The sequence below is a fragment of the Spermophilus citellus genome (assembly GCF_964194105.1).
Source record: "Spermophilus citellus genome assembly, chromosome: 3".
In the NCBI taxonomy this organism is placed as follows: domain Eukaryota; kingdom Metazoa; phylum Chordata; class Mammalia; order Rodentia; family Sciuridae; genus Spermophilus; species Spermophilus citellus.
Window position 1 is genome coordinate 142458780 of NC_138184.1, and position 13358 is coordinate 142472137.

The 13358-nt window shown below is 43.2% G+C and overlaps 1 protein-coding gene across 4 annotated transcripts in view; it reads right to left on the reverse strand.

The window, feature by feature from the left end:
* WIPF3 (WAS/WASL interacting protein family member 3) overlaps positions 1 to 13358 on the reverse strand; it is a 91633-nt gene that overhangs the window by 3923 nt on the left and 74352 nt on the right. For all 4 annotated transcript variants that reach the window (XM_081283923.1, XM_081283920.1, XM_081283922.1 and 1 more), the window contains one exon: positions 2329 to 2405. In XM_081283923.1, the coding sequence (XP_081140049.1) occupies positions 2329 to 2405 (77 nt within the window). The remainder of the gene's footprint in view (positions 1 to 2328; positions 2406 to 13358) is intronic.

A 13358-nucleotide genomic window follows, 5' to 3' on the forward strand; every position in this document is an offset into this window, starting at 1 on the left:
TTTATCCACATCTTCCTTTACTTTTTTGAGCAACTTTAAGACAGTTGCCTTTTGGGCTGGGGCTGGAGCTCAGGGTAGAGCACTTGCCTAGTATGTGTGAGGCCCTGGGTTCAATCCTCAGCACTACATAAAAATAAAATAAAGGTATTGTGTCCATCTACTATTAAAAAAAGTTGCCATTTATTTATTTATTTACTTACTTTCTGTAGGGGGGATTGAATCTAGGGGCATTTTACCACTGAGCTACATCCCTAACCCTTTTAAAATTTTTGTTTTGTTTTGTTTTTTGAGACAGGTTCTCACTAAGCTGCTTAGAGCATCACTAATTTGCTGAGGCTGGCTTCGAACTTGCTATCCTTCCATCTTAGCCTCCCAAATTGTTGGGATTACAGGGACGTGCCACCATGCCCAGCATGAACATTTTTAAGACTGCTGTTTTAAACTCTTTGTCTAATAGATCTGCCATCAATCCTTTTTCAAAGATACTGTTGATGTTGTTGTTTAATGGTCTTCACTTTTCTACTTCTTTGTGTAATTTGTGATTTTCTTTTTTGTTGTTGGGAATAATATCTGAATCAAACAATGCCATAACACTAGAAAGCAGATCCTCTTCCTTCCTCAGAATTTGCTAGAAGTATTTGTTATCATTTTAATTTTATTCTATCTATTTTTATCTTATTTTTTGTATGTTATCTCTATGCCAAGAGTCAGCTTGAGGTGTAAATTTAAGGTCTTCTCAGGTCTTTCTGGAGCCTATGACTTTTCTCTCGAACATACGTTGTTACTTCCTAATTTCCCCTACATATGAAGTTGCTTTCAAACAGCTTGGTCTTTAACGTTTGGCTTCCAAAAGTAGAAACAGTAAAATGAAGGGAAGAAAAAAATTCTCCTGGAGGTTGCTTCAGCCAGAAGGAGAGAGACCTGCAGTGGTGGGAAGAGGTGCAGGGGGGATGCCACCTCTTTACCTGCACCCACGTTTTCAGAAGCAGCAGTGGGCAATTAAAGCCCAGATCCCCAACGTGTGGAGGATGGGGGTATTTTTTTTCCCTTTGCCCTTCTTGGCTCCCCCAAACTGTGTGCAAGTTACTCCAAGAACACATGCATAGCTGCCTGCCATGGGGCTGGTTGGGGGATGCTCAGCAGCTACTGGTACAAGCTGAAATCACCTAAAATCAATTCTGATTTATTCTCCAAGCATCCCCTGGATCTTGCAAGCCTTCAATGGACCCCAGAGTTCTACACAGAGTTCCATACAAATTCCATCAGATGGGTTTTGCCAGTGCAATTGTTGTTCAGATGGGGAGACAGATCCTCGTGTGTCTTATCCTATCATCCTCTCAGAATCCCCTCCACCTAGTAACAATTCTGTGCATATTCTTCCTCTCTTCTTTCTTTTTTATGTGCATATGCTTCTTTAACTACAGTTGTATACCTGTTTTGAACCTATGATCATCTGAGAATGGATATTGCTATTCCTGGGTTAGCTGAGGTTAGAGAAGGGAAATGCTTGTTTGCCAGAGGAAGTACCTACCGCCTGTCCCAGGGACTACCCTGGCTTTTGGGAATCGAGGCCCTTCCTTCTTAGGTCACTTTCCTTCACATTCCATCCTGCTGTGGGATGGCCCAGTGTACAAGCAAGCCAGCCCGTTGTCTGTCACACAGAACCCTGAAACAGGACGAGGCCAGAGTAGGACTGTACATGTTTTCAAAGAAACAAAGGACTTTTAAACGTGAGACTCTATTATGTACAATGGGAGATGTCACCTCTGCCCAGGTTAGGAGACACTTCTAGTTGCATGGGGTGAGAGCAAGGGTATTTCTTCCAAGACTGTCTTAGAACAGAAGCACCCGTGTGGTCTCCCTTTTGGCCTTGTCAATTTCCTATAGCCAAAGGACTTGGCTTGTGAGTCAATCTGGCCAAAATCAATTATAATATCGATGGAGGAAAAAGCTCTAAGGGCACCAAAAGGAGCCACGGATTCTACAGGTGAGAGAGAACACTGAATTAGATTTTATAAATGCTACAGGGTTTTTCACAGGCTTCACAAACTATCCTACTCAGGGAAGAATGGGCAGGGACCGGGGTGATGACAGCAGAATGAGTCCAAAGCGGGTTCTGAGTGGCTCAACTTGCTTCTGCATGTGGTAGTGATTCTGGGGGGGGGGGCCCTTCCATGTTTCAGCTCTTGAATTCTAAGTGTTCCATTCTGGCTTGAAACAAAGCCACGCCAAAATGGCTTTCCATGAAGAAAACGAGTCTGAGGAAGGCTGCTCAGCTTCTGAGTATTTCCGTGCTCCCCAGGAGAATCTCCTTGAGGGCTATGTTACCTGAGCATTTCTGCCTTTGATGTCATCCGGGCTCTGTCCAGCTGCCTCGGTCTGGAGCCAGGGACCAGGTGTGTGACCTGAGAGAAACAAGGAAGATCTCATCATTGATTGGACCACGGAAGGTTGGGCCCACTCCACCAAGAAACCCACTCAGCCAGCACTTCCACACCAGAAAGGAACCCAGGGCAAGGTGAGCCTGGAAACCTGGGTTCCTGGCCCTGGACTGTGCTTCGCCCCACCCTCAAAGCCACAGACCACAGACACAGGGTCCTCATGTCCATGCTGCAAGGACAGCCATCTTGTGAGGCCCATCATCTTTAAGCTTGTTAGAACTTCCTGACTCATGGCTCACCACACCCTTCAGCTACACCCATCTACAGTGTACCAGGCACCATTCCAGGGTCAGTTAGACCCATGTCCCAAAGTCCCCAGGACAGTCCAGGTTGCTGTGCTCTTAAAAAACAGCATGAAATAAAGAAACAATGATCACGAATTATTTATGATATTGAAAAACTGATAATAACCTGTGTTCAACCAAAGGTTCTAGGTAATCTATAGTTCAGTATCATATAATGGAGTACAAAGCAGCTGTCTTTTAAAAAAAGTCTTGATTTGGAGGAACTAAATTGTATAAAATAGAACAGTCTCGATTATTTTTAAAATTCACTAAAAACACAATAAATGGAAATGTTTTCTCTTGAGTAGAATTATTATTTTTTAAAAATTTCTGGGAATAAGTACCTCTGAAGTTTTCTACTATGAGCATATATAAACCATTGGGACAACTTTTTATGGTACAGTTTTAAAAATGAACTATCACTCAGAAGGGTCTCTGAAACTTAACAAAACATTAATAAATGGGCACTGTAACTTTCATTAAAACATTTTTATTTATTTTATTTTATTTTTTTTATTGGTTGTTCACAACATTACAAAGCTCTTGACATATCATATTTCATACATTAGAATCAAGTGGGTTATGAACTCCCATTTTTACCCCAAATACAGATTTCAGAATCACATCGGTTACACATCACATTTTTACATACTGCCATATTAGTGACTGTTGTATTCTGCTACCTTTCCTATCCTCTACTATCCCCCCTCCCCTCCCCTCCCATCTTCTCTCTCTACCCCATCTACTGTAATTCATTTCCCTCCATGTTTGTTATCCCATTCCCCTCATAACCTCTTATATGTAAGTTTGTATAACAATGAGGGTCTCCCTCCATTTCCATGCAATTTCCCTTTTTTTCTCCCTTTCCCTCCCACCTCATGTCTCTGTTTAATGTTAATCTTTTCTTCCTGCTCTTCCTCCCTGTTCTGTTCTTAGTTGCTCTCATTATATCAAAGAAGACATTTGGTATTTGTTTTTTAGGGATTGGCTAGCTTCACTAAGCATAATCTGCTCTAGTGCCATCCATTTCCCTGCAAATTCCGTGATTTTGTCATTTTTTTAGTGCTGTGTAATACTCCATGGTGTATAAATGCCACATTTTTTTTATCCATTCATCTATTGAAGGGCATCTGGGTTGATTCCACAGTCTAGCAATTGTGAATTGTGCTGCTATGAACATCGATGTGGCAGTATCCCTGTAGTGTGCTCTTTTAAGGTCTTCAGGAAATAGTCCGAGAAGGGCAATAGCTGGGTCAAATGGTGGTTCCATTCCCAGCTTTCCCAGGAATCTCCATACTGCTTTCCAAATTGGCCGCACCCGTTTGCAGTCCCACCAGCAGTGTACAAGAGTACCCTTTTCCCCACATCCTCGCCAGCACTCATTGTTGTTTGACTTCATCATGGCTGCCAATCTTACTGGGGTGAGGTGGTATCTTAGGGTGGTTTTGATTTGCATTTCCTTGACTGCTAGAGATGGTGAGCATTTTTTCATGTACTTGTTGATTGATTGTATGTCCTCATCTGTGAAGTGTTTGTTCATGTCCTTGGCCCATTTGTTGATTGGGTTATTTGTTTTCTTATTGTCTAATTTTTTGAGTTCTTTGTATACTCTGGATATTAGGGCTCTATCTGAAGTGTGAGGAGTAAAAATTTGTTCCCAGGATGTAGGCTCCCTATTTACCTCTCTTATTGTTTCTCTTGCTGAGAAAAAACTTTTAAGTTTAATTAAGTCCCATTTGTTGATTCTTGTTATTAACTCTTGTGCTATGGGTGTCCTATTAAGGAATTTGGAGCCCGACCCCACAATATGTAGATCGGAGCCAACTTTTTCTTCTATCAGACGGAGAGTCTCTGATTTGATATCAAGGTCCTTGATCCACTTTGAGTTGACTTTTGTGCATGGCGAGAGGAGGGGATTCAGTTTCATTTTGTTGCATATGGATTTCCAGTTTTCCCAACACCATTTGTTGAAGATGCTATCCTTTCTCCATTGCATGTTTTTAGCTCCTTTATCAAATATAAGATAGTTGTAGCTTTGTGGATTAGTCTCTGTGTCCTCTATTCTTTACCATTGGTCCACCCGCCTGTTTTGGTACCAGTACCATGCTGTTTTTATTACTATTGCTCTGTAATATAGTTTGAAATCTGGTATCGCTATACCACCTGATTCACACTTCCTGCTTAGAATTGTTTTTGCTATTCTGGGTCTTTTATTTTTCCATATGAATTTCACGATTGCTTTATCTATTTCTACAAGAAATGCCATTGGGATTTTGATTGGCATTGCATTAAACCTATAGAGAACTTTTGGTAATATCGCCATTTTGATGATGTTAGTTCTGCCTATCCATGAACAAGGTATATTTTTCCATCTTCTAAGATCCTCTTCTATTTCTCTCTTTAGGGTTCTGTAGTTTTCATTGTATAGGTCTTTCACCTCTTTTGTTAGGTTGATTCCCAAGTATTTTATTTTTTTTGAGGATATTGTGAATGGAGTGTTTTTCCTCATTTCTGTTTCAGAAGTAAAACATTTTTTTTTAAACTAATGAGTGCACTGGGTCTAGAATAAAGATATTTTGGAGCAAATGATGCAGGGAATCTCGAATTTTTGAGCCAGTTTGAGTAAAAGTAAAAAGGCACTGACAGCCCCTGATCTGATTCCCTGTGAGAAGACAGCCTTAGGAATGACTATTTTTAAATCTCAGAAACTCCTGTCCACTACAGAAAAATCTTCTAGGTCTGGGTTTCACAATCCAGGCTTTATTAACATTTTGGCCTCTACGATTCTTTGTGGTGAGGCCATCCTCTGTGCTGTAGGACATTTAACAGCAGAACTGGTCTCTCTGTTACTAGGTGCCAGTCACACTCCTGCCCCAGGCCGCCCAATTGTTAACTCAAACCTGACTCTATACATGGCTGACTGGTCCCTGGGGGCCAACATCTAGCCATTTGAAGACCATTAGATAATAAAACAGGTTTCCCCAGGTAAACAGCTCTCCCTAGTTTTGATACAGATGCCTGGAAACAAGAGCAAAGAGGTTAAAGGAGAATGAGTGAGTTCTCCATAAAATAGAAAAGACAACTCCGGCCTTAGTGCAAGAGAAATTTCACTGGTGCCAGAAGTGAGTGGCGGGGACATCTTCAGGGTTAGACAGAGTGCTTTGGATTTAAAAATGGCTTTGAAGGGATTTCCCCTTATAAAATGTCACTAGAACCTTCTGGAATTCATCAAGTGGGGCCGTTCTGCGGAAACAGTCCATCACACCGGCTATTCCCCATGGAAAGGTATTTCATATTCATCCAAACTACAGTTTTCAAACTTTTGGTACTAAAGCTCAGAGTAAAAATCTTTTTACATCTCTTCCCCATCTCCATCCAGCCCCTACTGCACTGGCAGAGCCCACGGAGTGAACACTGCTGTCTTTGCTGCGATCTCCTGCAAACTGAGGGCTCTGCTTCCCTGCTAATGCAGCTGTGGCCCTGAGGAACACTGGGAGCAGAAGTCCTGGTGCACACTCCTCTGCACTGTGAGGTTGAAAGAGGAATGTCTGTGCCAGGGCTGATAGAGCAGGACCCAGGGCCAAGCTGGCTTTCAGCCTTGTTTTTTCTTCATGTGCAAACCAAGCTCGCCTTATATCTTTCTCCAGCCATAGCCACATTTTCATATTAGGGGGAAAAAATTCATTCTGTAACCAAGTGACATGAGAATAGATATGTAGGACTTGGAGAGTGTCCAGAAAAGATTTAGAAACTTGGCTGGCCATTAAGGCAGGGTCTCCTGGAGACTCTTCTACCAGCCTTGGAGTGCAATTCCTGGGAGCTGGGAAGGTGGGCTTGGGAAAGGCAGACTCCTGTGAGGAGCAGACCTAACCATCAGTGCAGGGCCAATGGTCTGCCTAACCTCAGTCCACCGTGGCAGGAAAGAGAGGAGGTAGCATGCCGAAATGCAAAGATCACTCTGGACGTGGAGCAGAGACCTGAACTAGCCCTGACAGGGCAGCAGAGGCAGGCCACTGTACTCTGCCTTGGTTTCTCCAGCTGTACATGAAGCCAGATGGCACCAAAGGGCCTTCTCGTAATCTCTAAGTGAAGGGAATGACAGGTTCCATTGGATCTAAACCTTCCATCTGGCTTTTTTCTCCCCTTCCCTACTGTCACTGCTATCATAGAACTGGTGGGCACAGGAGACTCATCATCCCTTTGAGCACATCTCCTCTGGACTAAGCCCAAGCTAAGAGAGGTCACCCTACATGCCACATGCCTCCCTTCCTGCACAGGTACATGGACCTATGGGTGGGCTAATCTTCTTCTCTCTCCCAAAAATTTGCAATCTAAAAGTTTCAATGATTACTAAAAGCAGTATTCATTTATCAAAAGAATTTAGACAACACAGACAAGCACTGAGTGACAATCACTTCATATTTTGGTGTATTTCTAATCTCTTCCTCTATTTGATCAAATTCTCTTTTTCTCCCTCAACACACAAGTTAATTTAATTTAATTTTTTAAAGATTTAAATCATAAGCAGGACGAAGAGCCACACAATGGTAATCCCAGTAGTTCAGGAGGCTGAGGCAGGAGGATCCCAAGTTCAAATCCACAACAATTTAGTGAGGCCCTAAGCAACTCAGAGAGACCCTATCTTAAAATTAAAAAAAAAAAGGGGGGGCTGGGGATGTGGCTCAGTGGTTAAGCGTCCCTGGGTTTAATCCCGGAACAACAACAACAAAAAAATAGATCGTATTTATTTTTTGTGTACTTTTTTGGTATTATTTTATTCATTCAAGATGGTGTTGATGTTTTCTCAATTAACATTGTTTTAATGTTTTCCTGGTGTTCCATCTTGTGGCTCTGCTTTAATTTTTTAAACTCCATTGATGGAGATTTGTGATATTTCCAATTTTTTTATTCTGTAAATGGTTAAGCAATGTATACATGAGTGAGGTTTTTTATTCAACAAGTATTTACTTAGTGCATGCCTGACTCCATTCTGAGAGCTGGAGATGGGCTAGTGCATAAAATTGGTGCCTTCTCTGCCATTCAAGTCTTATCATGTACGGGGGAAGACAGACAAGGGGCAGGTAAACACATCACATGTCAGCAGGCAATAAATACCTTGAAGACTATTAAAAAACAGTGTGAAGAGAATAAAAAGTGATGGGCCAGAGAGACCTAGTATTTTACATCAGTCAATGATTGTCTGATAAGGTACTGCTGTGGACTGAACTGTGTTCCCCCTTCTCAAATTCACATGTGGAAATCTCAATACCAGTGTGATGGTATTGGCAGATGTGCTTTTGGGAGGTGATCAGGGTTAGATGAGGTCATGTGGGTGGGCCCCCTGATGGGATTAGTACCCTCATACTAGAAAGTGGTTCTTCCTCTTTGCCATGTCAGTACAGTGAGAAGGTGGCTCTCAAACTCTTTGACAGAGTTTCCTCTGTCAAAGCAGGAAACTGAATCAGCTAGCACCTAATCTTTTCAGCTTCTAGACTGTGAGAAAATATACATCTGTTAAGCCAGCCAGTCTATGGTATTTTGTTTTGGCAGCCTGAGCTGATAGACAGGTACCATTTGATCCAGAGGAAGTAGAGAATGAGTCTGTGGCTATCTGAGGAAAATGTCTCATACCTAAGGAAAAGCAGATGCAAAGAACCCAGAGGCAGAATTGTGCTTTGAATGTTCTAGAAATTGAGGTGGTGTTAGAGCAAGTAAGGTGGGAGGAGAGTGGTTCAAGAGGAGAGGGACAGTTCATGTAGGTCTTATGAACCGTGATAAAAATTTCTCATGGATTTGGAGCAAGATGAGAATTTACTGGAGGCTCTGAGGCAGAGGGCAGCTTGGTTAGGTTGGGGCTTTAGACACATCACTTGTGCAACAGTGGGAAGCAGGGAAGCCTGTTAGCAGGTTCCTGAGGTAATTTGGGAAAGAAATGCTTAGGCCAGGATTGGGATGGAAGAAGAGGTGAGAGAGATCAGATTCTAGATGCATTTCACTGGAAGATGCCCTAGAGTTTACTGCTAAGTTGAATGTGGGAGAAGAGAAAGAAGCTGAAGATGATTTTGAGGTTTTTGGTATTAAAAAAAAATGGAGGAGCCATCAGAGTTCAGTGGAAGTAGAAAGGAGAGGGAGAGCTGTTGGGAAATCTTAAGTGGGAGAAGAGCTTTGGAAGACAGAGTTGTACACTACCCTGATGCCTCTGAACATGGGATTTGGCAAGGGGGCTATCCACTGGTGGCCTTGATTGCAGCTCTTGCCATGGCAGGGAGGGGAGAAGGACTGGGAGGACTCAGCTGGAGAGAGAACAGGAGGAGAGGAAGTGACACAGGGAGGCAGTGCTGGCTCTAAGAGGAGCAGAGAAGGCTCAGGGACAGAGTAGATCAAGGGACAGATTTTGTAGATATCAAAGCACCTTTGCAGGTTTAGAGAAATAAAGAAATGCCCAGGAAAGGCAGAAGTTGTGGTGAAGGAGTAGGAGGCTGGAAGACAGTTTATGAAGGGCTGTGGTTGACAGTAACTATCAGGAGTAGCGGAGACAAACTCGCTGGGGCAGAGGGTCCTGCCCAACTGCCTACTACAAAGGCAGAAATAATTACTCTCCCCCTGAGGTGTGCTTTTTCTACGGATTCTCTCAGCTTTGGAACATCTCATCCTTTAATTTCTGTGACATGATCCACCCAACATTGCTAAAGTCATTGTACTGCCTAGCGGAGAAGTTGCACAGCTCCTGGAAATAATGGTGGCCAAGTTTTACTTTAAACATAAAATAATTCTTTTCAAAGAGGAGTTGGACTTCAATGAGATACCACTTTGCACTCACTATACTGTCTACTATGAAATGAAATTAAAATTTAAAACCGAAAAATCAGGGTTGATAAGGATGGAGAAAAACTAGAACCCTTATGTGCTTTTCGTGAAAATGTAAAATAGTGGAGCTCTGATGGGAACTGGTATGGAGGTTCCTCAACCAATTAAAAATAGAAATTACCATACAACCCAGCCATTCTACTTTGAGATATATACCTCAGAGAATTTGGAATCAAGTGTCGGGAGTTGCCACATAGGAGCTGAGCGCCCCCTAGCTTTGATTGATGGGAATATAGAGATGTGGCAAGCCAGCCATGGGCTGTGTGTGTGAGCTGTGAGCATTTTCAACACACAAGCGGACTGGACTGACGATGCAGCTCTGTCTGGACTGTGCACAGATGTGTCCCTTTCACTTTTTCTGCCTTTGATCATCACACAGCACATGAGATGGGTATGGCCTTCCAAGATGTCAGTCAACCTGCTGACCTGGGAGACATCTCGAAGCTAGATTAAGCCCCCTGAAACCTGACCCCTTGCTTCATTTGAATGGCTTCTCCCTAATAAAACTGGGTTCGAGGTGTGCTCTTTCTCTTTCTTGCCTGCCTTGCCTCCTTTGTGGGAGCTAGGTCAGAAGAGCCGTCATAAAACCCAAAGAAAAAGGTATTTCTGTGTCATTATTTCATGCCAGCCCAGTTCACGTGGAGTGACCCTGACTGGTTTAATTGTGTGCCGTGACAATCAGGGTCTTAAGGAGACATTTGTAGACCTCTGTTCATAGCAGCAAATATTTTTAATAGCTAAAATGTGGCAGAACCTAATCATCCAGTGAATAGATAAATAAAATGTGATATTTGTGTATATGTGTGTATACATACATATAAAATGGAATATTATTCTGCCTTAAAAAGGAAGGACATTCTGACATAAATTACATGGATGAACTTTGAGGACATCATGCTAAGTGAAGTCAGCCTGTAACAAAAAGCAAATAGGGGGCTGGGGTTGTGGCTCAGTGGTAGAGCGCTCACCTAGCTCATGTGAGGCCCTGGGTTTGATCCTCAGCACCACACGCAAATAAATAAATAAAGATATTGTGTCCAACTAAAAAATAAATATTTCTTAAAAAAGCAATAGTGTGTGATTCTACTTATTGGAAGTACTTAGAGTACTCAAAATCATAGAGACAGAAAGTAGAATGGAGTTATTAATCCATGGGTGTAGAGTTTCAGTTTTACAAGATGAAAAGTATTCTGGGGTTTGGGACACTTTCATCACCCCAAAAAGGAAACTCCATACCCATTAGCAGTCACTCCCCATTTTACAAACCCCAGTCCCTGGAATGCCTATTCTAACTTTCTGACCCTATGGATTTGCCTATTTTGGACATTTCATATAAATGGTATCCTACAACTGTGACTGTCCTGTTTGGTTTCTTTAACTTAGCATAATGTTTTCAAGCATCATTCATGCCCTAGCATGTCTCAGTACTTCATTCCTATCTATAAATTCATCAGTCATTTCCACTTTTTGGTGATTGTGAATTATGCTGCTATGAATGTTTCTGCACAGCATTCATAGTGTAGTGCTTTGTTTGAAGACTAGCTTAAGATTCTTTTGTTCTATACCCAGGAGGGAATTGATGGGTCATGCAATAGGTTGGACCTTGAAAGTCCCCGAAAGGCCCATGTCTTCAAGGCTTGGTCCTCGGCCTGTGGCGCTCTTGTGGTTTGGTGGAGACCTTTAAGGGGTGGAATCTAGTGGGAAGTCTTAGGTCATGGGGATGTGCCCTTAAAGGGGACTATGGACCCTAGTCTCATTCTCTCTTTTGATCCCTGGCTGCCCCAAGCTTTGCTCCACCATCTGCACAAGATACTGCCTTACCACAAACCCAAAAGCACTGGGCCAGTAAACCATGGACTGAAACCTCTGAAACTGTAAGCCAAATAATCTTTTCTCTCTTTAATTGATTATCTTGGTTATTGTATTACAGTAAAGGAAGAGTGACTAACACAAGTCATATGTTTTATATTGAAATCATTGAATAACCTAATGCATCACTAAAATATTTAAATAACTAGACAAAATCATCTTACCAATGGGGGAAAAAATAGCCATTAACTGCAGAGCAGAGACAGCGAATACATCCATTGGAAAAGCTAAATATTAGGGCATTTGTGTACTCTGGTATGTGTGTAATTTAGCATGCATGCGCTCTAGAAGGACGGGGAGAGAAAACAAGCAGGATGAGACAGAGTGAGCACTGCCACCCCTGAGCATGAGAACCCACGTGTCTCACAGAAACAACAATGACTCCTGGACCGTGAAGGCTCCCATATCTTGGGGAACCAGTTCAATATCGAGGAGAGGAAAACTGCATGGAGAAATGTGATCACACTAACATCATTAACAAGGCTCTCCCCTGTGATTCACAAGGATGGCAAGAATATGCTCATTTAATTTTGAGGGAATCTCCCGAAGTATTTCATGTCCACTGATGCCATGTCAGTCGAAATAGTTACCTTATTTTTGAAATTGCAATTTCCCTTTCTTGTCTGTAAGATGTCAGTTCATTTAGCAGACATTTTTTGTTTCTGTTCCTTTCTGAGCAGCAGGGGATTACTTTTGAGGTGGGCACTGATGCGAACATTTCTCTTGCAATGGGGCATAGAGCACAGACTGTCAGCTGTGCCTGCTGGGCAGGCTCAGTGGGGCCGAGGACTGTAGCTCTCCAATTCTCAGGCACCATGGGCAGTATGAAGTCTACCATTGCCAACTTCCTAAGTCATGCCCAACGAGAAAGGGAACCCCTAAGTCTTCATCTGATACCTTTTTTCCCACCAGATTATGGTGCTTATTTTACAAAATGAGCAAAGGGGTATTATTGAGTGACACTCCCCAACTTGTCACCTATGGCAGCCTGTGTAGCATTACTCAATCAGGCACCTTATGCCATCTATGGTTCCTAAATGCACCATGCTATCATGCTCTCTCCTGGGCATGTGCAAACAGTGTCCTTTCTCTAGGCCACTGTGACCACACCTTCTACTCCTTCCCCTCAATGCCCCTAACACTCCAGTCATTAAGACATTGTCATGTGCGGCAGCTAACTTCTCTCTCATCTCTCAGGAGTGTGCTTGGCGGAGGGTGGTGTGGGGACCTTGCTTCTTACTCTGCAGCCTCTGGTGCCTGCAGGGTGCCTGCCGTGCAAGGGCAGTGTGGACACATTTGCTGAACTGAGCAGGAACGTGAGACCCGTGCAGCACCTGCCTCCTCCCATTGCTGGCTCTTCCGTCTTTTTAAAACCTAAAGGGATGTGATTTCTCCCCCATCCGCCTTTATAACAATCCACTCCCTTTCTCTCAAGTCAGAAAAATGGTATTTACCTGTGATTAAAAGAGGACACAAGGTTCCTCTCTCTGACAGGCAGTTCCACAGCCAGAAGAGGGAACTCTATCCAGGCTGGTGCTGAGAGCCCTCTACCCTGAGCAGAGCAGGCTGGAGCACCTCTGCTCCTCTGAATCAAGGCCCCTCTGAGAGGACAGGGCCACTGAACTTGGTCCCCGATTCCTGGTTTCAAGCTAGCCCTGGACTCTGATGACTTTTCATTAGGGTGCTCAGGTGATCGGGACGGGGTCCTTACTTAGGCAATAGGGTAGGCACACATTCAACTCTCACCCCATACTGTTGAATGTGCTGCCTCCTGCCACCCCTTGTCCAGTCCGGCTGGCTCAGCACTGCACAAGAATTGGCTCAGTTTAACCAGTGAGCAGCGACAGTGTGGTTGTACCCCACCCTCGCTTTTCTCTCGCTTCCCTGCTGTTTCATC